At 40.1% G+C, this 22,344-nt stretch overlaps 3 protein-coding genes and 1 long non-coding RNA gene across 5 annotated transcripts; 3 read left to right on the top strand and 1 right to left on the bottom strand.

Moving 5' to 3' along the window:
- Window positions 1-1,091: 1,091 nt before the first annotated feature.
- Window positions 1,092-2,192, top strand: LOC108161690. Its single transcript, XR_001775503.2, has 3 exons — window positions 1,092-1,223; window positions 1,296-1,761; window positions 1,827-2,192. It is a non-coding gene; the product is annotated as an uncharacterized LOC108161690 (long non-coding RNA).
- A 2,322-nt stretch (window positions 2,193-4,514) lies between these two features.
- On the top strand, window positions 4,515-5,848 carry LOC108164270 (ATPase family AAA domain-containing protein 1). The gene has a single exon (XM_017299913.2). It carries the CDS (start codon window positions 4,614-4,616, stop codon window positions 5,790-5,792), a length of 1,179 nt encoding a protein of 392 aa, XP_017155402.1. The 5' UTR covers window positions 4,515-4,613; the 3' UTR covers window positions 5,793-5,848.
- A 2,203-nt stretch (window positions 5,849-8,051) lies between these two features.
- Window positions 8,052-9,643, bottom strand: LOC108161414 (COP9 signalosome complex subunit 1). The gene has a single exon (XM_017295668.2). It carries the CDS (start codon window positions 9,324-9,326, stop codon window positions 8,178-8,180), a length of 1,149 nt encoding a protein of 382 aa, XP_017151157.1. The 5' UTR covers window positions 9,327-9,643; the 3' UTR covers window positions 8,052-8,177.
- Window positions 9,644-19,730: 10,087 nt separating this feature from the next.
- Window positions 19,731-20,842, top strand: LOC108161499. Of its 2 annotated transcripts, none has more exons than XM_017295774.2 (3): window positions 19,731-19,924; window positions 19,980-20,558; window positions 20,621-20,842. In XM_017295774.2, exons 1-3 carry the CDS (start codon window positions 19,821-19,823, stop codon window positions 20,628-20,630), a joined length of 693 nt encoding a protein of 230 aa, XP_017151263.1. In that variant the 5' UTR covers window positions 19,731-19,820; the 3' UTR covers window positions 20,631-20,842. The 2 variants fall into 2 exon arrangements, with proteins under 2 accessions (XP_017151263.1, XP_017151262.1); XM_017295773.2 differs by having other exon boundaries at window positions 19,980-20,563.
- Window positions 20,843-22,344: the final 1,502 nt, after the last annotated feature.

Below are 22,344 nucleotides of genomic sequence, written 5' to 3'. Positions count from 1 at the left end.
CTCGGCCGTTGTGCCCATGTTTTTATACCCGATACTCAAAATGAGTATTGGGGTATATTAGATTTGTGGTGAAAATGGATGTGTGTAACGTCCAGAAGGAATCGTTTCCGACCCCATAAAGTACACATATGTATATATTTTTGATCAGCATCAATAGCCGAGTCGATTGAGCCCTGTCTGTCTGTCCGTCCGTCCGTCTGTCCGTCTGTCCGTCCCCTTCATCCACATTTTTAGAGATACGAGTAAACCAAAAACGCAGAATCGTAGAGAATGACCATATCTTTAAGACTGCGGAATCTGAATTGGATCGTATTATTATTATAGCCAGCATCAAGAAAACAATTTCATTTTTTCTCGCCCTGTCTCTCTCTAACACACACGTAGCATAGGCGGCTTTGCTTAGAGTAAAACATTAGCGCCTAGATCTCAGAGACTACAAAAGCTAGAGCAACCAAATTTGGTATCCACACTCCTAATATATCGGACCGAGACGAGTTTGTTTCAAAATTTCGCCACACCCCCTTCCGCCCCCGCAAAGGACGAAAATCTGGGGATATTCACAAATCTCAGAGACTATTAAGGCTAGAGTAACCAAATTTGGTATCCGCACTACTGTTAGTTCTCACTATAAAACGTATAACTCAAAATTTTGCCCCACCCCCTTCCGCCTCCACAAAGGACGAAAAACTGTGGCATCCACAATTTTAAAGATACGAGAAAACTAAAAACGCAGAATCATAGATAATGACCATATCTATTCGGTTGCCGAATCTGGATCAAATCAGATAATTTTTATAGCCAAAAGGAACAAATCAATTTGCAGTGGCTACGCAGCGCCCGACGTCTTTTCTGTCTCTCTCGCACGCACTCTTTGTCGTGTCGTTTAATATTAGCGGCGTCTGCCGGAGGAGAGCCATACTGACTTAGTATCGGGTATAACTGTAGAGTTGCGGTCTCCGCAGCAACTCACAACGTTCCCCCTCGTTTTTTTTTAGTGTTTTACAAAGAAACAATATTTTCGGTATCGCAAAAGGTAAGAGGTTTCAGTTCAAGTTTATTCGGTTATCAATTTCCAGTGAAACAACCCGTGAACTCGTGTGGAATATTCCAAGAAACCTTATCGTTGATAAGAGCATAGAAAGCTATGCCTCTCCTGTATAAGAAGGGGCTTCCCATAGGAAAACATTCACATAATTGATGCCGAAATCAAAATGAAATTAATGGTAAGACTTGTTGACTTAAGAGCGACTTTAATCGATTATTAAAACAATATTTGAAAATATATATTTCTGCAGCGGACTCTACTAGTTTTTGCCTTGATGGTGACCATTGGAAGGACCTATCAGGAACAGGACTTTGACTACAGACGGGGCCGGGGCTGGGAAGTAAGGCTCTTAAATGAGCAGTATATTGCCTCAACATTTTATAGAGGTCATAATTGGGTAAGTTGGCCTATATTTGGTGGATACCCCTCGGTAGTATATCCCTGCGGAGCAACATGCACTATCTGTGGAGGAAGAACTACGCCGGGATCACAGCCACCACCCAGTGCTGGAGCCAGTGCTGCACCCAGTGCTGGACCCACTGCCGCACCATCCACTGTCGCACCATTGCCTGCTAACAGTCCAGATATTGATAAAGAAGTTCCTGATTTCGATGCAGCTCTAGAAAAATTAAGACAATAATCGGAAGGCGCAGTGATAGACTTTTCCCCAATGGTAGATGGCGACATTAAAGAATTTCAATGAACAAAAAAAAGAGGTATTTTATAAATTATTGGAAACCCAAAGTCTTCTATTAATACCCTATCCCTTCCCTGTTTCTAGGACATCCATTGTGATGGGAAAAGTGAGAGCAAAGGTGGGGCGTCATGCCAAAGGCAGTAAAAAGAGCGAAAGAGGGTTAAAGGATGGCTTAAACCTATCAAAGACTTCCTATCCATACCGATATAGCAACGATCAATCTGTATCTGCAGCTCCTCTACTATTCTTCGCATATTCCAATCAAAATTCGGGAATCTCTGGTCTTGGAGAGTATCTATTCATCTGTCAAAGTATCTAGGGCTTTCTTGACGTATTTTATATTACGCGACTGTGACAAAAGTCGGCTACCGTTGCAGCAGCACAACAATGTACCGTACAACAGCAACAAAACAACATAATTAAATTTTCGTGTGTGCAGCAGAACGAAAGAACGAACTTGGCTGCTGCTCCACAAAAGACTCGAAAGGGGGGACTGAAAGGATGGCCAGGCCCAAACTATGGGCGAAAGGGGAAGGGAAGGGATGGGAAAGCGACGCTCAAAAGATTGACGCTCAAAATCATGGAATATTGCACACAGTTGAAGTGATTTTTATGAACTCTTGAAAAGTAGCTCTCGCAAGAGAAAGAGAATGGGTCGACAAAGGAGTGGCGGAGGAGTAGTAGGAGGATTGCCAGCATAAAGGACGGCATTCTCCGGAACGCTAACGAGCTTAAAGAGCGCACTGGAAATTGCACCCAAGACAGCCATTCATGGCTGCAGGTGATTTCCTCTAGGACGAGGTCTCCTATTTCCTACTTCCGTTTGGTCAAGATGGATCACATTCAAGGAGGTTTCTTGGAGCAGCATAAGGGCATCATCTAGGTAATTTTTTGGTTACAAAATACCCATTAAAAAGGGAATCAGAGATTAATTTTTTGAGAAAAATAATACTGTCTTAAGACCCTAGAAATATTCGGAATTAAAGCGTCTAGAAAATGGTAAAACTAAAACAATTGGTAGGAGTATATACAAAAGGGATTATGGTGGATGAACACAGGGGAAAAAAGAGGTAGAGATGGGTGGAAAAAACTGATCTGGGGGCTGGCTGAGAAAACTTTGCCCCAGACATTGTGTTGAGTAATTCTTTTGTAATGCGGAAGGAAGCTCCTGCACAGCACAGCAATTTTCTTCAGCGGTCTGGTCTCTGGGATGGAAACAACAAAAAAATAAAATAAAAACTTTAAGACAAAGCGCATAACTGACCTACGTTCGGTTCGGTTCGGGTCGGCGAAAGGGGTACCAAGATAAATTGCTGCAGTGTTTAGTTAATACTTTTGACCGTCTTATGCCTTGGCCTTTATTCTGCCGCTGCTGCTGGAATACCGACAGCATCCTTGGAAGAGGACTACGGACTGGAGAGTACAAGGAACTGGCAGCTGGCTGGACAAGTTTATCTTTTGTTACATTGACTTCCGCTAAAAAGATGCTTAAACTAGAAAACATCTTCTGCCCTCAGTCCCTGCCCCTTCTCTATGCTGTACTTTTCTCAACTCTTTTTTTTTTATTCTTGGCTTTTGTTGGCTTACATTTCTTCGCAGGTCCTCGCACCGGATAGAGGAAGACAGAGAGAGCTACGGGCAAAACAGGAAAAGTTAAACAGAAATTAAAACGCAGATACACTGACAGAAAAGGTGCAAATTTTCAAAAAGCCAGAGATCACAAAAAATAAATATGATTTTGAAAAAAGTGTACCCTACTTTTTAGAGAGCTATCCTTCCAGAGGATTAAATTTTAATTCAAAATACATTTTTTTTTTTTTATATTGTAATATGGCTTTTATTTTTTATATTTGTATCCATTATTTATACATAACTTTTCGATGGACATATTTCGTTTAAAAAAATATTTAATTTCATTAACCAAAAAATAATATATTAAGAATACAAAATAAAATCATTAAACAATTTTGTATTATTTTTGTATTACTTATTTTTTAATTTTCCTTATTTATTACGCTTTAAAATTTATTTAATTTTTCAATTTTTTTTATTCACTTATAATTTTATTTATTTAATTTTTATTTTATTTTTCTTGAATTATTATTTTTATCATTATTATAATTTTATTTTTTATATTTATTATTATTTTTTAAAACATTTTTTTATTTTATTATATTTATGTTATATATTCTTTTTGTATATTTCTATTATTTATTATTATAGCTTTTATTTTGATATACATTTTTTTATAATATATTTAATATTTTTTTTATTATTTGGTTTTTTATATTTTTGTATTTATCATATTTTTTGAATTTTTAATTTAATTTTTCAGTTCTTTTTTTATATTTATGTTCTATTTATTATTTTTTTTTCTTTAAAAAGAAGGAAACTTCTTGTGTTTTGTTCATAATTTTTAAATTTTTTATTATATATTCAAAATATTTGTATTTGATTTTATTTTAATTGTATTACATTACGATCCCTGCTATAAATTATAAAGCTATTGAATTTTAATCATTTTGCGATATATTTGTGACAGTGAAACGAACACAACTTCCTCTCTTTGAAGCGCCATGTCGAAAGATCTAGATTCGATCTACATGCTTTCCTCAGTCTCCGTATATTCGGTACTATTCGGTATTATATTCCAGTGTGGCCGTACATTTATGGCTTATTGATATACCGTAGGGATGCCGTATGGGCTGATAGGGGGGCTGCCACATGTTTTTCCACTTTTAGTGCATTTCGTAACCACGCAGTAGGCCATTTATTTACTTTTAGTTTCGGTTTAGAACTGTGCCTTCAGTTTTAGTATAAATCTAATCTGTAGACATCTCTTCTCTGGTTCCAAAAATATTTTGCACACCAATGGATACAATAGACTATTTTTTAAACAAAATGTCGCCGCGTCGCGTTGAGCAATCGTCGTACTTTACACGCGGAAATCTCTTCTTAGCGGCGGTGAAAGCGAGCTTTATTCTAATAGGTGGCTACCTTCTGTGGACTGGAGTTACCTGCCTTATGGACAACACATTTTTCTTTGACAAAACCCACAAGAGGGCCATTAAGCGGGCCCAGAAGCAGTTGAAAAAGTTGATTGAAAGATTGAAGAAATCTGGTGGATCACAGCTGGAAATTGGAGACCTGACAGACCAGGAGATGCTTATTGCCGCTGGTCTGGTCGTACCCGAAGACATAGACATCCACTGGAGCGATATAGCCGGTCTCGATTACATTGTCCAGGAGCTGAAGGAGACGGTGGTGCTGCCCGTGCGACACCGGGAGCTGTTCAAGCAATCGCATTTGTGGCGTGCCCCCATGGGGGTGCTGCTCCACGGTCCGCCCGGCTGTGGCAAGACACTGATTGCCAAGGCCATTGCCAAGGAGGCGGGCATGCGATTCATCAATGTGGATTTGGCCATGCTTACGGACAAATGGTACGGAGAATCCCAGAAGCTGGCCGCCGCCGTCTTCTCGCTGGCCAGGAAACTGGAGCCCGCCATCATATTCATCGATGAGATCGATTCCCTGTTGCGTGCACGGCGCCAAAATGATCACGAGGCCACGGCCATGATGAAGACCCAGTTTATGCAGCTCTGGGATGGCCTGGTCACGTCCCGAAACTCGGCTGTGATAGTCCTGGGTGCCACCAATCGGCCCGGGGACCTGGACAAGGCCATCATTCGACGCATGCCGGCTAAGTTCTATATTGGCATGCCCGATACGATCCAGCGCCAGCAGCTGTTGCATCTGATCCTGAAGGACGAACAGCTCCACGCTTCGGTGGACTGTAAGGTGTTGGCCACGCAGACGGCGGGTTTCTCTGGCAGCGATCTGAAGGAGCTGTGCCGTCAAGCCTGCCACCATCGCATGCGTAAGTTTATGCGCGACACTCCGACGACCTTCAGGGACTGCCTCAACCTGGAGCTGCACATGGGGGATTTCCTCGAAGCGCTGACGGCGATGAATAAATCCAAGTACCCATCGCCGTCGTCGTCGCCCACCCAAGACCAGCCCAAGAACTATCGATTGTCTCCAGTGATTTAAACAAATTGTAAATGTTGAAAGCTACGAATAAGAGATGGACCTATTTTTTGATTGTTTTCTTCTAGTGTTGGAAATATTAGCCCTTTGCTATACAACTTCTGAACCCCTTTCTCCTTTTTGGTATCGACCTGGCCAATATTTTTCACATTTCATGCCATGCATGAAGGAGCCAGGCTGCAAGGCAGAGTGGCAGGCAGAGCCTGCAAAAGGACACCAGCAACAAAAAATCTTTTATGTAAAATTGAATATTCATAAGTTGTTCCACAGTGGCAGCCGCAGTGGCAGTGGCAGCCTAACTGCCAGGCCTCTCCTCTCTCTCTTTCTCTGCCTCGTTTGCAGCAGCCCTTCTTGTTGTTGTTGTTGTTGTTGTTGTTGTTGCCGCATTGGACGGGCCAGTTGATTGTTATACCCTGTAGCTGCAGAGTAAGCAGGGGTATATTGGTTCTCCAAGGTAAGATAATTTAATCCATCTCTACCATTCTCTCTCTCTCTGTTTGCCAAATGAAAGACTGTGTATTTTGTTGATGGATTCTGGGGACCGATTCAATTGATTGTGCCTCGTCTCTCGTCTTCGGACTGTACTCAAAAATACTCTATAAGCCCAAAATATTCTAGGTTTTCCAGTTTTCCCGGCTATCCAAATACAGGGTATACCCTTGGCCCTGAATATCGGACATGTTTCTACGTTTCTACTTGTTTTTGTGTGTAGTTTTGTTTGGCTGAGTGAGCCTGCAGACGCTTCCCCACGCATGCACTCCCCCCTCCCCCCCCCCCCACACACACACACACACACAGATGCATACATTCATGGAAAAGCTGCCGTTGTTTGCTATTTTGTCATGCAAATTGTATTTATTGCGGCGCAAAAACCAACAACACCAACAACAAGGCAGAAGGAGACAACGCCTGCGATGTTGTAATTGTTTGTTATTTGCCATTGTGTGCGTGTGTGTGTGTCCCCGTGTGTGTGTGTGTGTGTGCTCCTGCTCCATTGTAAACAAGAAAATTGACTGCCGTCGGCGGCATGAAAACTTTGGTGGGGGGGGGGACGGACTATGCAACGATGCCACAACAACGACATCCTGCCCACTTCCAAGATTTTTCGGAATCTCCCTTAAAACTTAAAATATCTAAGCGGAACGGAAAAAAACATACACACAGATTTGCACCACCCTTGGGGGGGGGGGCCCCCTTCCTGGTGCTGCTCTGTGGCTTTTGGTTACTGAGCGGATGATAAAATTATAAGGGAAAACAATAAAAGTGATGGGAAAATGTACTTCAGATGTTGGCAGGTTTATGTTCGGAGAAAAATGAATTAACGGAAATAAAAATATGTTCTGAAACCAGAAAACACGCTGAAATTGTAACATTTAAAATTATATTTAAAAAAAGGTATATCTATGAATAGATTTGCTCCGAGAATGGAATCATACAAATAATTAATTTAAATTTATATTTTTTATATAATATATAAAACTAATAAATAAATAAAATAATAATAAATATATTTCATAAATAAAATAAATCAATTCCATGTTTAAAATTAAATAATAATAATAAATATATTTCTTATTTAAAAAAGATATTTGTATTTCATATCTAAAATAAATATATTTCATAAGTAAAATAAAATAATAAATATATTTCACATATAAAATAATATATTTCATAAATAAAATGAATAGATTTCATATTTAAAATAAATATATTTCATATATATAATAATTATTTTTCATACATAAAATAAATATATTTCTTATTTAATATAAATATATTTTATAAGTAAAATAAACAAATTTCATGGATAAAATAAATATATTTCAAATTTATTTTTAATACTTTTTATATATATAAAAATAGTAAATATATTTCATATATAAAATAAATATATTTCGTATTCAAATTAAATATATTTCATATTTAAAATAAATATATTTCATATTAAATAAAATTAAAATAATATATATTTTAAAAGTGTTTTATAATTAAATTAAATACGGGCCATTTCAAGAAGAGTTATGAATAGATTTATTTTAAAGTCAAAGTGAATTCTATTTAATTTTTTAATGTGTGTATTTAAAACCCAATTATTTCATTTGATTTATACTAATAATTTCCTTTCAAACATTTGAGAGCCCTTCGATATCCTTTCGCTTGGAAAACTTGAGGATTTGCTTAAAGAGGTGATTTGGTAAAGATTTGGTTAGAGGTGTGGTAGTTATTTAAAAATAAAATCAAAAAAATAAATACATGGAAATAGGATTTACTATATCTTGAATTTTATTAGTATAAATATAACTTAAAGAACCTCCCCTTCCCCCTCCTCTTTGAAAAACCCAGAAAATTGAATTCAATTCTCAGTCCATACGAGTATTTCTTCGTTCGTTAATGACCCTTAACCTTTGTGGCGGGAGGGGCCCTTCTCTTTTGAATTCTGGCCTTGATCTTCCCGAACAGCGTATCCACATGCGGCGCCAGATAATAGTCCAATCTCACGTGATCCTCGATTTGGTTCAGCACCAGCAGGCAGTGATCAAAGTCCCCGGCATGGAATGTGGTCACAAGGGACAAAACTTGCGGCGACAGCTGAAAGAACGGCCGAAAACCCACCGAATTGATGACGTCCAGAGCCAGCTGGTCCTGGTCCAGGGTGGCCAGGGCACACAGACCCACATAGTAGCTGACATCCTCGCGGGCCACAATCGTATCAAAATCATACTGATCGAACGGTGTCTGCAGGAAGCACTGTGCAGCCGTTTTGTAGATCTTCAGGCCCATATTGGCCAATCCGGCGGCACAGTTGAGCTGTGGCGGCACCTTCTGTGCGAGATTCTCAAAGCCAAGGGCGTACTTCTTGGCGTCCTCGATGTAGGTGAGGACATGCCACCAGTTGGCCATGTAAATCGACACCCTAATCATATTGCGAAACATATTGATTACATTATCGGTGCTGGTACAGTACTGCCTGGCCCTGGCGTAATACTTGACGGCCAGCTTCAGGTTATAACCCTTCAGATGATAGTCCCCGATCTCCTCCAGTATGCGCCTCACTTTGGCGCTGCCCGAATTCGCTTTCTTGTATTGCAGCTCCGCATCCAGCTCCTGCTGCAGGAGCGTCGACTCCATAGTGTTATCCTCCACCCAAAGGGCATCGTAGGGCACACGACGACCGGCCTTCTTGATATATCCCGCCTCAGAGGAGGACGCCTTTGATGTGCTGGCGACCACCTCTTCGCTCGGTTCGATTTCTGCCTCTCGTTTTTCAATGGCCTCGCACAGGGTCCGGTAGAGTTCATCGTAGAGCTGAACATTGTATGTGAATGTCTTGACATGATTGATGGCCAGCTCTAGGGCTGGCACTTGCAGCTTGGGGCACACTTTGGCAATGAATTTTAAACGATTGACGCGTGCTATATCCGTATAGCGACTGGCATAGGTGGCCAGGTGTAGCGTTGAGGGCTCTGCCGCCACCGTGGTGCTACCTGTGGATGTGCTGGCACCATCCACATCTTCTTCTAAAGTGCCCGCGATCATTGTAGAGAACCCAAACAGTTGTGATGTTTATAGGTGGAAATATATATTTTGTTGGGAACTACGGAAAGGAATGATTTTGGGGGAAGAGTGTGCTTAGGTCGGGGAAAACTTGTACAAAATTTATGTTACATTTTCTCGGAATTTTCGACAATTTTTAAACCAATTTTTGGCCCAATAAATTTCAGCTAAAAGCCAAGCATCAATAAACCGTTAAATAGCGGTAACAATTTCTTATACCATTTGCCATTTTCCCATTTCCTATTTTCGGTTTCGTTTTCGGTTTCCACTGATTTATGTGTCTACTGATGTCTGGCGATTTTTCAAGTTCTGGTAATTTGATTTTTCTTTTGCATATTCTTTACACCCCTCCATGCTGTTTGATCCTTTTTTTTCTCCCCCCAATTTGATTTGTATCTACGTAATGGAATTTTCAATGCCTTCGGACAATCTGCAGATACATTCCCTCCTTTTCGATTGCATATTGCATGATGTCACACCACCTGACGGTCAGACGTGTATGTTAAAAGGATTCGGATTCCCACGCTTCAGTTGAGACATTTAACAGCCGGCACCTGCTGTTTAAATGGAGATTTTATTGCATGTTTCAGCTCGAATATGAATACAGTAGAGACACCATCTATTATTATACTTAAACCTGCAATTCGATCAGATATTTGTTAACGTTTCTCCCTTTTAAAGAACACTTTTTGTCGATGGAATACTGCCCATATCCCCGCGCCAATCGGTGGGTGGGGGGGTGGGAGGGGGGGGGAGGAGTGCCATTCATTGGGCGTGTGAAAATTTGACAGTTTGGATTGATTTGCCTTTGAGCGACAATCATCGACACGACGTTGTTGTAATGGCAGTGCCATATATTCCGGAATAGCAAAGTTGGAGGGGGGCGACCGTAACCGAATGAAAAACCAAAATCTCTCGATATTCGACACATTAGTCACGAAAACTGCCAGTAGCATCAAAATTGGGATTCAATATTTCGCTGGAATGGGGACTGGGATTGGAAGAAGAAAAACGCCCAAAAAAAAGAACCAATTATGGGCCGAGTGGCCGACATGCCACGCCCAGTTAATGCCCACTGCCTGTCTACACACACACACACACACACACACACACACAGTAGCGTACGCCCTCTCGACCGCCAATCGAGCGTTGAAGCTTTTGGCGGGCGCTTAGATTGCAATTAAAATCGATTTTCCACTTTGATCGGCGCACTGTGATTGCCAAAAGCTGTCTCGCCCACAAGCGGACCAGTCACCACCTCCTCTCTGCCCCGTTTCGGGCGAGAGTGAGAGAGACAGAGAGCTTTCTGACGTCTATTGTGCCGATTTGTGTCTGTCAACGTCTGGGCCAAACGGGCCATCGAACGGTGGGGCCTTTGAACAAATTTTAATGAAATTAGAAATTTGCACGCGCCGACGAAAAACTGAAAGCGATGCTCCCTCCGATACGCAGCGATTCCACCCCCTGCCCCCCTCTCGATTACATGTCAATTGCGAAACATTTTCTGACTTTGATTGCCCGGGAAAATCCGTAGTGCGCCTTCCAGCCATCAATCACCGATTGCAGAAGGGCCAGGAAAACTGAGAGACTCTCGCTCGCTTTTGGCTACTTTTTAATCAAAAGTCATCCCGAAACGAACGAAGGAGAGAAAGAGATGGACGAAAGCAACAGAAGAAAAAGTGAAAAAGCGGGAAACGCTTTAAATGAGAGCAAGGAATCTTCAAAATCTTTCAACGTATCCCATCTTTCAATTCCATAAATATTTCGATTTCAGGAAGATTTTGTTAGAGAGCTAAAATATGTCAAAACAAATAAACAAAATACAGTAGAAAAATATTTTACTTTCATCAGTAATTATTATGATAATTATAGTTTATAAAATAATATATAAACATATCATGTTGTGCAGACTCACCATTCATTTAAATAGACTCAACTCTCTCTTTGGTTCTTCTCGGCTTGTACTGCTTGCCGCTCATTATTTAGTTCTTGCTGTTCATTATATTGTACTTATTTTCACTCACTTTTGTCTTATATCGTCTTGCACTGCTTATAGTGTTTCAGTGCTTGTCGCTTTATTTTTGTATAATTTTTGCGCTGCATTACATTGTTTTTATTCTCACTCGTAGTTTCGCCTTGTAATCGCTGCCGCTCTTTAAATAGTTATTGTGGTAAATTTGATCGTTTTTCTCTTCACTCACTTACTTTTACTCACTTTTTGCCTTTTATTATGGTTTTTACTTACACTCTCACTCACTTTTTGCCAATATCGCCTTTCGCTGCTTGCCGCTTTCAACTCCTTGCCGTCTTGAGACCATCCTTCACTTCACTCACAGAAAAAGAAAACTCTTATTGTTTGCTGCCATGCATTGCGCTCAATATTTCCGCTCTTTATATAGTTCCTGCGGTACATTTTATTTTTTTTCTTTACACTCGCGCACTTTCACTCACTTTGCCAATATCGCCTTCCACTTCTTGCCGCTTTGCACTCTTTTTCATCTTGATGACCATCCTGTTTCGCTCCCACTCTCGCAGAAAAAAAGGGAAAAAAAACTCAAACTGAACAATGACATTATGGCGTGGTACGATTCGCGCAATGTTTCCTGCGCTATTTTCACACTTGCTGCGATCTTTTCTTTAATTATTTCTAAACCTTTGACGCTCCACACTCATGGGACTGCATTTTCCTGCCTTTTCGACCACTTTTCATCACTTTTTCGGCTCCTCACACTTTTCACCACTTTTCCTACTTTTTACAAGATTTTCTGCCATATTTTCATTATCAGCACTTGCTACACTTATCACACGGGTTTTTATATAATTTTCCGAACATTTTCCACTATTTTCCAAGATTTTTTAGGGCTCGCGCACACTATAGCTGAAAGCGGAGCTGAAATCGGCGCTGAAATCGGAGCTGAAAGCTCAGCTGATCTGAGAGCTTTTTTCAGGCAGAATCAGCTTGCAGGTGCGTACATTGTCGGCTGATCTGATTGCTGAAAGCTAAAAGCCACTGCGAATTAATATTACATTTTTCAATTATTATTTATTTTGTATAATAATAAACATTGTGATGTCTTTCGAGCGTTTACTGTACTTGGGGACATAGTATATTATATTTATTATTGACTTATAAAAGTGGTAATAATAAAACTTTTTTGCCCAATTTATCGCCTTCCAGAAATTATAGAAATAAAACTATTATTCAAATATTTTTAATAATCCCGCAATGTGATTGTGTGTTAAAGCTTCTGCTCTTGAGGTGTGGGTGCAGGTGAGACGGGCAGTGCGTTTTTAGTTGGTTTAGTTTCAAGAGTTTTACCTTTGAATGAGTGTGTTTAAGCTTGGGCTTATGCTCTAAAAAGAGGCGGTGAGTGAAAAGAGGTCAGTGCATTGATGAGATCATCAACATAGAAAAAGTGAGAGTGCAATGAACTGAAGCAGAGGCGAAAAGTTGAGAGCGTCTTTGCTTTTGCAATGTGTGTGTGTGTGTAGTTGCTTGAGCTTATGCTCTAAAAAGGTGGGGGGAGATGGTCAGCGCAGTGATGAGATCATCAGCTTAGAAAAATTCTATTAATGCGAAAATTTCTTTTCTTTCATTCTCTCTTCCCACTGCAGTTGGCGAAAAAGCAATGACCTGAAGTGGGGGAGAAAAGTTAGCAGCGCACCTCTGCTGAGAGGATTTTAGCGCGACCATGATGAAATTATATGTACATACATACATATATTGTGGCTCTCTTTCATGTGTTATCTTACGCTCAGCACTGCTGAGAGCGTAAATAAATAATTACGCAAAGTAAGACCCGAAAAGAGAGCGCGGCTTTGCTTTTGCAATGAGTTTTTGTTGCTCTGAACTCTGGATCTTTTCCTTTCCTTATATCATTTCTTTCGTTGCTCTGTAAGGTGTGTGTAAGAGAGGGAGTGCGTAGATGAGAGCAGTAGCATAGTCTAAGGTCTATTCAAGGTGAGAAATATCCGTTTTGCGTTTTGCTTGCTTGCCCTCCTTCTTTCTATTTCTTGCCTCGCTGCCTTCTCTCTTTCTGCAGTGAGACACTGCAGTGCGGTGATGTCATTTAATGGAGAGAACCGTATCTTTGCCGGGAGAGAATTAGCAGAGCGGTTTTGCTTTTGAAATGTGTGGTTTATGTTGGTTTTGCGTGTGGATGCCCTACACTAAGTTTTTAATTTTAATTAAATTTATATTAAATTCTTGGATATGAACCCAGACAGAAGGAGTAGCACAAAGCAGCAGCAGTATGCGATGCCAAACCAATTGTTGGAAGCTTTTTTAACTCATATTTTTGCTGCCTTTGACGCGGTGCAGAAGGAGGTCTGGCAGCCGGTAGAAGGAACAGATACTGCCGCCACGCCCCCTTGATTCAGGTTGCAGAGGCGGTAACCACAGCGCACACACACAGCGGTCGGTGTGGTAGTGGGGGAGTGACTAAAAGAGAGAGCTCTTTCTTGTTGTTGGGGCTAATTAAGTTTGGTTTTTGCGTTTAATGGCAATGCAGGGAGACCCAAAGGAAAGGAAAGGAAAGGCTGGGAAAGGATTCCCAGCCATCAGGAGAAAGCATCTGCGTCTTGGTCCTTTGTTTTTCCATTTATATATTTCTTTTACTCCGCGTTCTAAGAAAACCCTTCAACAAGGCCAAAAGATGGAGATGGAGAGAGCATTTCTATCTCTTCCTCTGCTGCAGTTGTAGAAATGGAGAAATTATCGTCTTGGTTTGTCCACTTTGAGACGACCTGCCCTTCAGCCTTTGTCCTCGCACAGCACTCCACTGTCCACTTTCTCCTTTGTTCTGCGGACCAAGAGAATCCTTTTGCTCTGGTTTTTTTCTGGTATTGCAATTAAATTCTCTTTGTGTTCTCAGTAAATTAAAAATGTATCTAGGGTCTAGTTTCCACTAATCATTCGAATTAAAGGGGGTCTATTTAGAATATCTGTCGATCCTTATATTTCATAATCCATAATTTTGCAGCGAAGAAACATAATTCTCAGGTATTCAAGATTTTTACAATAATAATCCATACGATAAATGATGAGGAGCTTTTTAGCACTCTAAGATACAAATGTATCTTGTATTTATTTTTTTTTTTTGGTTAGTTCATTAAAATGTCACATTAAAAATATCTTTAGCAAGTTTTAAAAAGAAATAATACCATTAAGGTACAAAGATACCAATTAATCATGTAGATATTTTTGTATATAGCTTACAATTCATTAAAATGTTAATTTAGTGACTTTTTTAATAACAATATAGGTTTTAGTGGGTAAAGATTTAAATTTATCTTATAGAATTTTTTAATGGCTATATAATACTTAAAATTACATTTTAAGGACATATGTATGTGTACAGCATGTGTTCTCATGAAAATATTGCTCTTAAGGGTAAAAAAACAAATGTATCTTGTAGATAATTTTCTAGATAGCTTAAACTTCATTAAGATGTTGTTACAAGGACATATTCATTTATTTTTATCAATTAGCTATAAATTCATTAAAATGTCACATTACAAATATTTTAGCAAGTTTTAAAAATAATACCATTTAGGGAAAAAGATACAAAAAACACTGGAGTTATTTTTGTAGATAGCTTACAATTCATTAAAATGATAAATTAGGTTATTATTCACCAATTTTTCAATAAAAAATAAGCTTTAGTGGGTAAACATACAATTGTATCATGTAGATATTTTTTAAGAACTATAAATTCATTAAATTGTCATTTTAGCAACATAAACAGCACGTTTTCCCATAAAAATAAAGCTGTTAATAGGTTAAAATAAAAATGTATCTTCCAGATCATTTTCTAGATAGTTTAAAATTCATTAAAATGTTATTATAAGGACATATTTACCATTTGGTAATTCTAAAGGCCATTCTAATGGCCATTCTATTGGCCAAAAGATACAAAATTATTTAAAAGTTTTTATTTATTCATTTATTATTATTTTAACCATTATTTTGTAAATAATATAAAAAAAGGGAATAAAACCATTAAATTCTCCATTAGTTATCAAGGCCAATATATTCCTTGATTTAATCCCAAACATAAAATAATTAACATTTTATTAAATAAAAATTCCCCCACCTCTGCAGAATGTTAAAACTTTTCATAAAACTATATTTTGCAGTGGCATTTTTCCTTTTTCTGTTGATTATTATTTGAATCGTTGTTTTTGTCGCCTAAATTGAATATGGATAAAAACTCTTTGTCAAATAATCCCCCAAAAACATTTATGACCCAATCAAGGCAATTAATTAAAAACAAAAACCGAATTTCTGCTCAAAGTTCAACGCCCAAAAAGCAAAACAAAAAAATATGAAAAGCTCGAAAACTGGGAATCATGTCAGAAATAATTGTTTGCTTTCAGCAAAATTTATTGTTCAATGCACCTGCGGCAGAGAAAGAGAAAGCGAGCGACAGAGAGTGGGAAGAGGGAGACAGAACGAGGGATAGAGTGACCAGAGGTATTTTCTGTCATTTTGGCTCTCAAAAACATGGCCGTCCATGTGTGTGCAAATTTTGTACAAACAAATGAGTGCGAGAGGGCGGAGATGTTTGCATTGAGTGAGAGAGGAAGAGAGAGAAAGAGGGGGGGATACCAGTTTAGTTTGGGCTTTGGAGTTTTGTTGACCATTCAGGCCATTGGGTAAATAAAACATGTAAGCCGTTTGTCAAATATTTGAATATCGAAGCTTTAATGCCATTTCAAGCGCGATATGGAGGCACTTAAAGTTATAGCCCGCCCTTCCCTACCACACACACACACACACACACGTCTATACATGTATAGACATAGAAAACTGAACAACAAGAACAACGAGTACGAGTACGAGTAGGGGTACGAGGACGACAAGGACAAGCGAGAAAGTTCAAATTCAATTACCTTTCAAATATTTGCATTTTGCGACACAAACTTTCATCATAATGGTGCACAATGGGGCCTGCCTGGCTGCCTGGCTGCCACTCGAATGCCACTTGAAAGAACAGCCGCCAGGTTGTGGGGGTTGCGGGAGGGATGCCAGTGCCAGGGTCCTGGAACGATAAAGAACGGACCGACAGGAAGCAGCACTCAAAACAGTTGCCGCTAATGTCGTCCTTCTTCTGTCGGAGCGAGAGTTCGGCAACGACAATGACGTTAACTTTTGCCGCCTACTGTATCCGTTGTACCACCACCATTCCATGCCATTCCCCCACCACCCCGTACTTTCAAAACAATTACAAAACAAAGGCCAGGGCCTGCCAGCAGCCAGCAGCCAGCAGCCTGCATCGTCGTCGTCCGTCGACATCGTCGTTGAATGTCGAGCGCATAAAAAATACCTAAATAAGCCAATTTCAAAACAGAAATTGCAGCAGCGCTTGCTGCTCCCCGCCGATTTCCCCTCCCAGCTTCCGTTTCGTCTCGTATCTTGTATCTCAAACCACGAAACGGATCCAAGGGCGAGACGAGGCGGCGGCGGTGGCGGCGGCCGCAAGGCCTTTGGCTGGGCATTTTTTCAATGCCACTACTTGTAGAGGAAGGAAGAAAAGATAGAGTATCTCAGGGATACACTTGACTATTTGGAGAAATTTTCAGAAAAAAGTTATGGAACTTTAAAGGAAATATCAAGGGTTTTAGAATGAAGGAGGTATTAAAACTCTTTTGGTACATTTTTAATTTAAAATTAATAGATTTAATATTCATTTTAGTTGATTTTTTAATTTTATTTTAAAAAATAAATATATTAAATTGTAATTGATTTGTAAATTTTATTTCATTTTGGATTAAAAATTAATTATTAATCTATAATAATAATAATTTTTTTTTCATTTAATTATATAATTAATAATTGTTGTCTTGGTATATGTAATTATCTGTGTGCAGACATAGGATCATTTTGATCTTCAGAAAATCCCATAATACGATTTTTCCAACATTTAATTTTGTATTATTTTATTATTAAATATATTCTATTTTAATTATTGTATCCAAAACGGTATGTTTATGCTTTTAGGTGTCCCTCCCGTTTTTCAAAGTTTTCATCGATATGTTTTATTTTCTCATATTTCCTGATGAGCCATGCCATCTGACTCATGTTTAAATTTGAGCGCATGAGATATTCTTTGTCCAATCAGCACTTTCGGATGAGCGAAATATTTAAAATATAGCTCGTAGCCTCATCAATATATTAGAAGATGAGATGAAATACTTTTTTCAACATAAACATATCTCAAAGGGAATTCCTAGTCGATTTTATAACCATAAAAAATCTATAAAATACAAATATATTAATGGATTTATATTTTTCTTATGCTTAGTAATGCATACATTAGACTCGTATTTCAGATAATTGGAATAGCCATGTTAATGCTAATTCCAAGATATTTAAGATATACCTTTTCCCCGCCCACGAAAAAAAAGAAAAAAACATGTGCAAATGTGGGAAACAAATTTGTCATCTCCCGTGTACGAGACATTGAATATTTTATGCAACAGGAGGGGTGGTGGATCCACCCCGCACCCGACCGACATACACCTTAACCTTATTTGCATGCGGAATTCTTTGACACGCAGGACGAGGTCCCTGCCTTCTGGTCAGAGCTCTCGGAGGACTCTCTCTCTCTCTCTGCATAGAAAATGCAGTTTCCCGTCTCGCGTCCCATGTGCGTGTATGCCGGAAAATGAGACTCGTATCTGCATATATTTTATATAATATGTGTGCATATATGGTGGGGTTGGCGAATGGGGTATGCGATGCATTCTATGAATGCCCTTTGGCTGAGTAGCATCATATAAAATGCATAGAATTTTCCCTTTTAGTCGATGCATTTTCGAGTCAAATTTATGTTATGCATGCTCAAGGAAAAGCCAGCAAGCAAAGAGACTGAGCGGCAGATCCATGGGAAAGGAGTTCCACAAAACAGATTGAAATGTATCTAAAATCTTGGGCTTGAATTTTGGTTCCATTGCCCCCTGTATTACTCTATGGCTAATATGAATGATTTCTGATTCTGGGCCTTGATTTTTTGTTGTTGTTTGCAGAAGGACAATGGAAGCCAAGCTGTCAGCCACAATGAAGATGTGCCACAGTGGAGAAAGATGTGCAGCCAAGGATAGGGGCAGATGTAGATGTAGATGCGGATGCGGATGCGAATGCGGAGGTAGAGTCTGCCGGGTGACATGTGCAGGCCCGTACAGAGAGGCTGGGCAAACAATAAAGGATAACATTTACACAGCCCACCCACACCCACCAACACACACACACACACACACACACTCCGACTCTCTGGTAGTGGGGTCATAAAATCCTTTTGGCCAAGTTTGCTTTTGTCCTCGCTGTCATCATCGTTGCAGTCTCTCTTTCTCTTTCTCTGTCGCCCCGTACTCCCCATTCACATTGTCTTCATGCCGGTTTAATCTGTGTCAAAAGGCGTGAGTTATTACAAGCCAAGCCACGCCCATTTAGACTGCAGTCTGAGCGCAGAGACAGTGGAAGAGTGCGGAGTGCCAGAGGAGTGACCAGTGGCTGGACCTGGACCTGGACCTGGACCTAGTCAAAGGTTTATCTTTTGTCAACGGCTTTTGTGCCTCTGACCTAATCAGCTCTCCTTTGATCGGTTGTCCATTTTGAAGTCCACTAATGAGCGTCACAACGACGGCCATCTGTCTAAGGATGCGAGGGCTATTCAATAAGTAGCGACACAGATAAGCGCTGGATAGGTCTCGACTGCCTGTAGACTTACTTTTCGGTCCCAGGAATCCAACAACAAAAGACACAGTCAATGAATCAAATATCATATTGAATGCGTTTTCCAGATGGTTTCTATCTCCTGAAAAGTTCTTTTTTAAATCCCTTTGCAGACATACCACATTTCCGGTCCTGGCTGGCTCCCACAAGCCAATTACCTGAAAACATTTCAATGCAAAAACCACTTACCGAAAAGCCCTGCTGGTAGTACAAAATAAAAGTATTAATATGCATAAAAGTAGCATAAACTCCAATTAAAAATGGGGATAAAAAGGGGCCAGAGACTGGGACAAACATTTGCTGCCATTCGATGGAGTGAGTCCTTTGTCCTGGCCCATGGCCAAGAGCGAGGGTCCTGCTAATGAACTTATTTCGCATTTTGAATTCAAATGCAAAGCGCCCACTCCCCTTGCCCTTTTTGCTGGTAAATTGGCTTATTACAATCGACTGTCATTAAACAATCGATGCTGCTAATTGTGAGTACCATAAGGAACAGATACTGGGCAACGAGTCAGGGGTTTGGGGTCACCAAGGGTCGGGCCCGTGCACAATTGCAGTGCAAACGAGCTGATTAATTAATTCAAGTTTTTCGTTCATTATTTTGTTCAATCTAAGAACTCTCAAAAACTCCATCAAAGTCAACATTGAACATTTCAATCAAACGCTTTGAACTCTCTAGAAAATTATACAAATTTATTTTTCTTAGTTGGAAAATTTTGTAAAATAAAAATAACAACACGATGAGCTATGATAAAACCCAAACATTTTTATCGTACGACCATGATTCGGAAGCAGAACACCGCCTTATTGAAATGTTCAAAAACACAAACTTCATGGCCGATTCGTAAGTACAGTCGCTCCTTCCAAGGCCACTCCCAGCTGATGCCAGTCCACCGCAGTCCCACCATGATCCGTCCGAGTAGGTCAAAGTTCACAGCCGAGGGCATTGTGAGCACACCCTGTGACGACTCGAGCCTGCGACAACGCAATCTAAAGGCGGTCCTAGTGCTGCCTGACTTGAAAGAGCGTACCTCCATGTCGTCCATGGAGGGTCTGTACGAGCTGTCACAGAAGCTGGCAGTGACGTCACCCAGACTGACAAAGTTTTTGAAAGCCCCAGAGCAGCCAGAAGATATCACAGACCCAGACATGGTCCTGGGCCTTGAGAATACTCCCCACGTTCAGACGCAGGAGAGAGAGGAACAGCCCGAAGCGACCATCCAGCAGCGAAAGCTTAAAGGCAGAATTTTACTTTTCAAGCAGCATAAAGCAGTTCAACTTCGGAAGTTTTTAATTCGTCACCCGATGTACCGCAATCGTTGCGAACAAAAAAAGAACAAGAAGATCAAGAAGAACAAGAAGATAAAGAAGAAAGAGCATCTGCCAAGGGTCAAGGCTGTGCTCGACTTAAAAGTCAAAAACTACATAAATTCATTACAAAAGCCAACAGGCCATGGTGCAAGCAAATACCTGAAAAGGTTTGGTAAGGATCCAATGCTTTTTATAGGTCTGATATCAGGTTTTTTTTGTTTTCCCGCAGTGGCATCTGAAGTATTCCCTTGGCTCCTGACCTTTGGTATTGTCTTCCTGATATACGCAACATTATCGGAATAGCGGTTAAGGTGGACAAAATGATGCGTAACGGGGATGGCTCTGGGCATTAATTGTTATCCATTCTTAATGTTTAGTTACTTGTTGAATTATTGATGTTTTATGTCCAAAAACATTTCCGACAACAAAATTATAAGGGCCAAAAAAATAACAGAAGCGTTGTTCACCCTTTTTTTGCCAGAGGAGAGCCGAGCAGAAAATAATGGCAATTTGCGATGGCCGAACAATTAGAAAGAGAAGCAGAGAGAGTATTTAGGAAGCGAAGCAGAGAGAGAGAGAGAGAGAGAGCTTGAGCGAGCATTTCGGCAGCAAAGCCGAGAGGGAGAGCTTGAGCGAGCATTTGGGAAACGAAGCAAAGAGAGAGAGAGCATGAGCGAGCATTTGGGAAACGAAGCAGAGAGAGATAAGCCGCCCACGCAGGCAGCGCTGCTTTCGTTCAGTAAGGTCTCTCAATTTAAGGTTCGCCGTGGCCTCTCCCAAATGCATTTTAAGTTGAAGGAAAATGGGATAATGTCGAGTGCAATACCTGTAATGCCTCACCTTACACTTAATACACCCCAAATATGGGCTCTTATGGAAATTGTCTTCTAATCCTTTTAATGGTTTTTTTTTGCACTTTTATTCCTCAATTAAACCCCCGGTTCATTCAACCTTCAAACGATTTTATGTCCATTTGTAGTTTTAATTTTATTTCTAGTTATTTTCCATTCTACTTATCGTTTATCCCTTGGCTATCAAAGCGTTCCACATACACAGAGAGAGAGGGGGAGGGGGTGAAAGGAGATACCATCCTAGATCCTGTATGCTGTTGTGTAGAGAACCCAGTTGGATTTTTATTATCTCAACAATATATAAAGCCATTTTAGTTGATATTTGTTAAGTGGGCGTCGGTCACGCCCCCTAAACAGAGGGTGCAAGAGGGGGCCGAAGGAGGATGGCCAGGCAAAAAGGGATTGGAAAATATGGCAACTAACTAAAGAGCAAAATAACCGTGAAGCAGTGTATGTTTTTGCAGTTGACTGCATTTAGACCCCGGGCTTAAACCCCACGCCCCCGAGCACCCCGCCCCAGCCACCCCTCGATTGCCGGAGCATTTTTGTGAAGTGCATTGCCAGATAACCAAATGGATGACAGCAGCTGTGTCCTGCAGGCTAGTCCTCTCTCTGTCCTTTTGGCTTGGGTTCAAGTAGCCCCATTGAGTTTTTTTCTTTCCCTCTTTTTTTTTGTATTTGTATGGGCAATACTCGTATTGTTGCTTTATGGCCGAGACAGGCCCAGGACTCTAGTACTAGTACTCGTTGTAGTTGTCTCTACGATTTGTTTCCTTGTGGCTGCTGGACACACTTGTTGGGGATGGGATAAGTGGAGATCCAGAGCCGTTTCTGGATCTGTAGACTGTTGATGTATTAATACTTAAGTAGCTGTAACTACAGTGGATACTCCAAATAAAAGAACTCTCTCTCGAAGAGCGTCTTAGCCGTCTTACTCGTGCAAAAGAGACAATTCTCTCGGCAGTAAATTTTTCAGCAATCACTCCTCCATTTACTGTACCCTACTGTACTTTTAACTTTCTGCTCGCAGCTGCAACAATTGTGCGACAGAATTTAATGACACTTAACATCTGCCATGCAACGTACAAAACTTTTACAGAAT

Source organism: Drosophila miranda, chromosome 4 (assembly GCF_003369915.1).
Source record: "Drosophila miranda strain MSH22 chromosome 4, D.miranda_PacBio2.1, whole genome shotgun sequence".
Classification (NCBI taxonomy): Eukaryota; Metazoa; Arthropoda; class Insecta; order Diptera; family Drosophilidae; genus Drosophila; species Drosophila miranda.
The sequence above is the reverse complement of the archived record's forward strand: the minus strand, read 5'-3'. Positions and strand labels throughout refer to the sequence as shown.

What these genes read in the sequence shown, in the direction of transcription:
- LOC108161414 (XM_017295668.2), bottom strand. Translation starts at nt 9,326, where the DNA reads ATGATCGCGGGCACTTTAGAAGAAGATGTGGATGGTGCCAGCACATCC.
- LOC108164270 (XM_017299913.2), top strand. Translation starts at nt 4,614, where the DNA reads ATGGATACAATAGACTATTTTTTAAACAAAATGTCGCCGCGTCGCGTT.
- LOC108161499 (XM_017295773.2), top strand. Translation starts at nt 19,821, where the DNA reads ATGAGCTATGATAAAACCCAAACATTTTTATCGTACGACCATGATTCG. An exon ending in ACAAACTTCATGGCCGATTC is followed by an intron (nt 19,925 to 19,979) that starts GTAAGTACAGTC and finishes AGTCCACCGCAG; the next exon opens with TCCCACCATGATCCGTCCGA. An exon ending in CAAATACCTGAAAAGGTTTG is followed by an intron (nt 20,564 to 20,620) that starts GTAAGGATCCAA and finishes GTTTTCCCGCAG; the next exon opens with TGGCATCTGAAGTATTCCCT.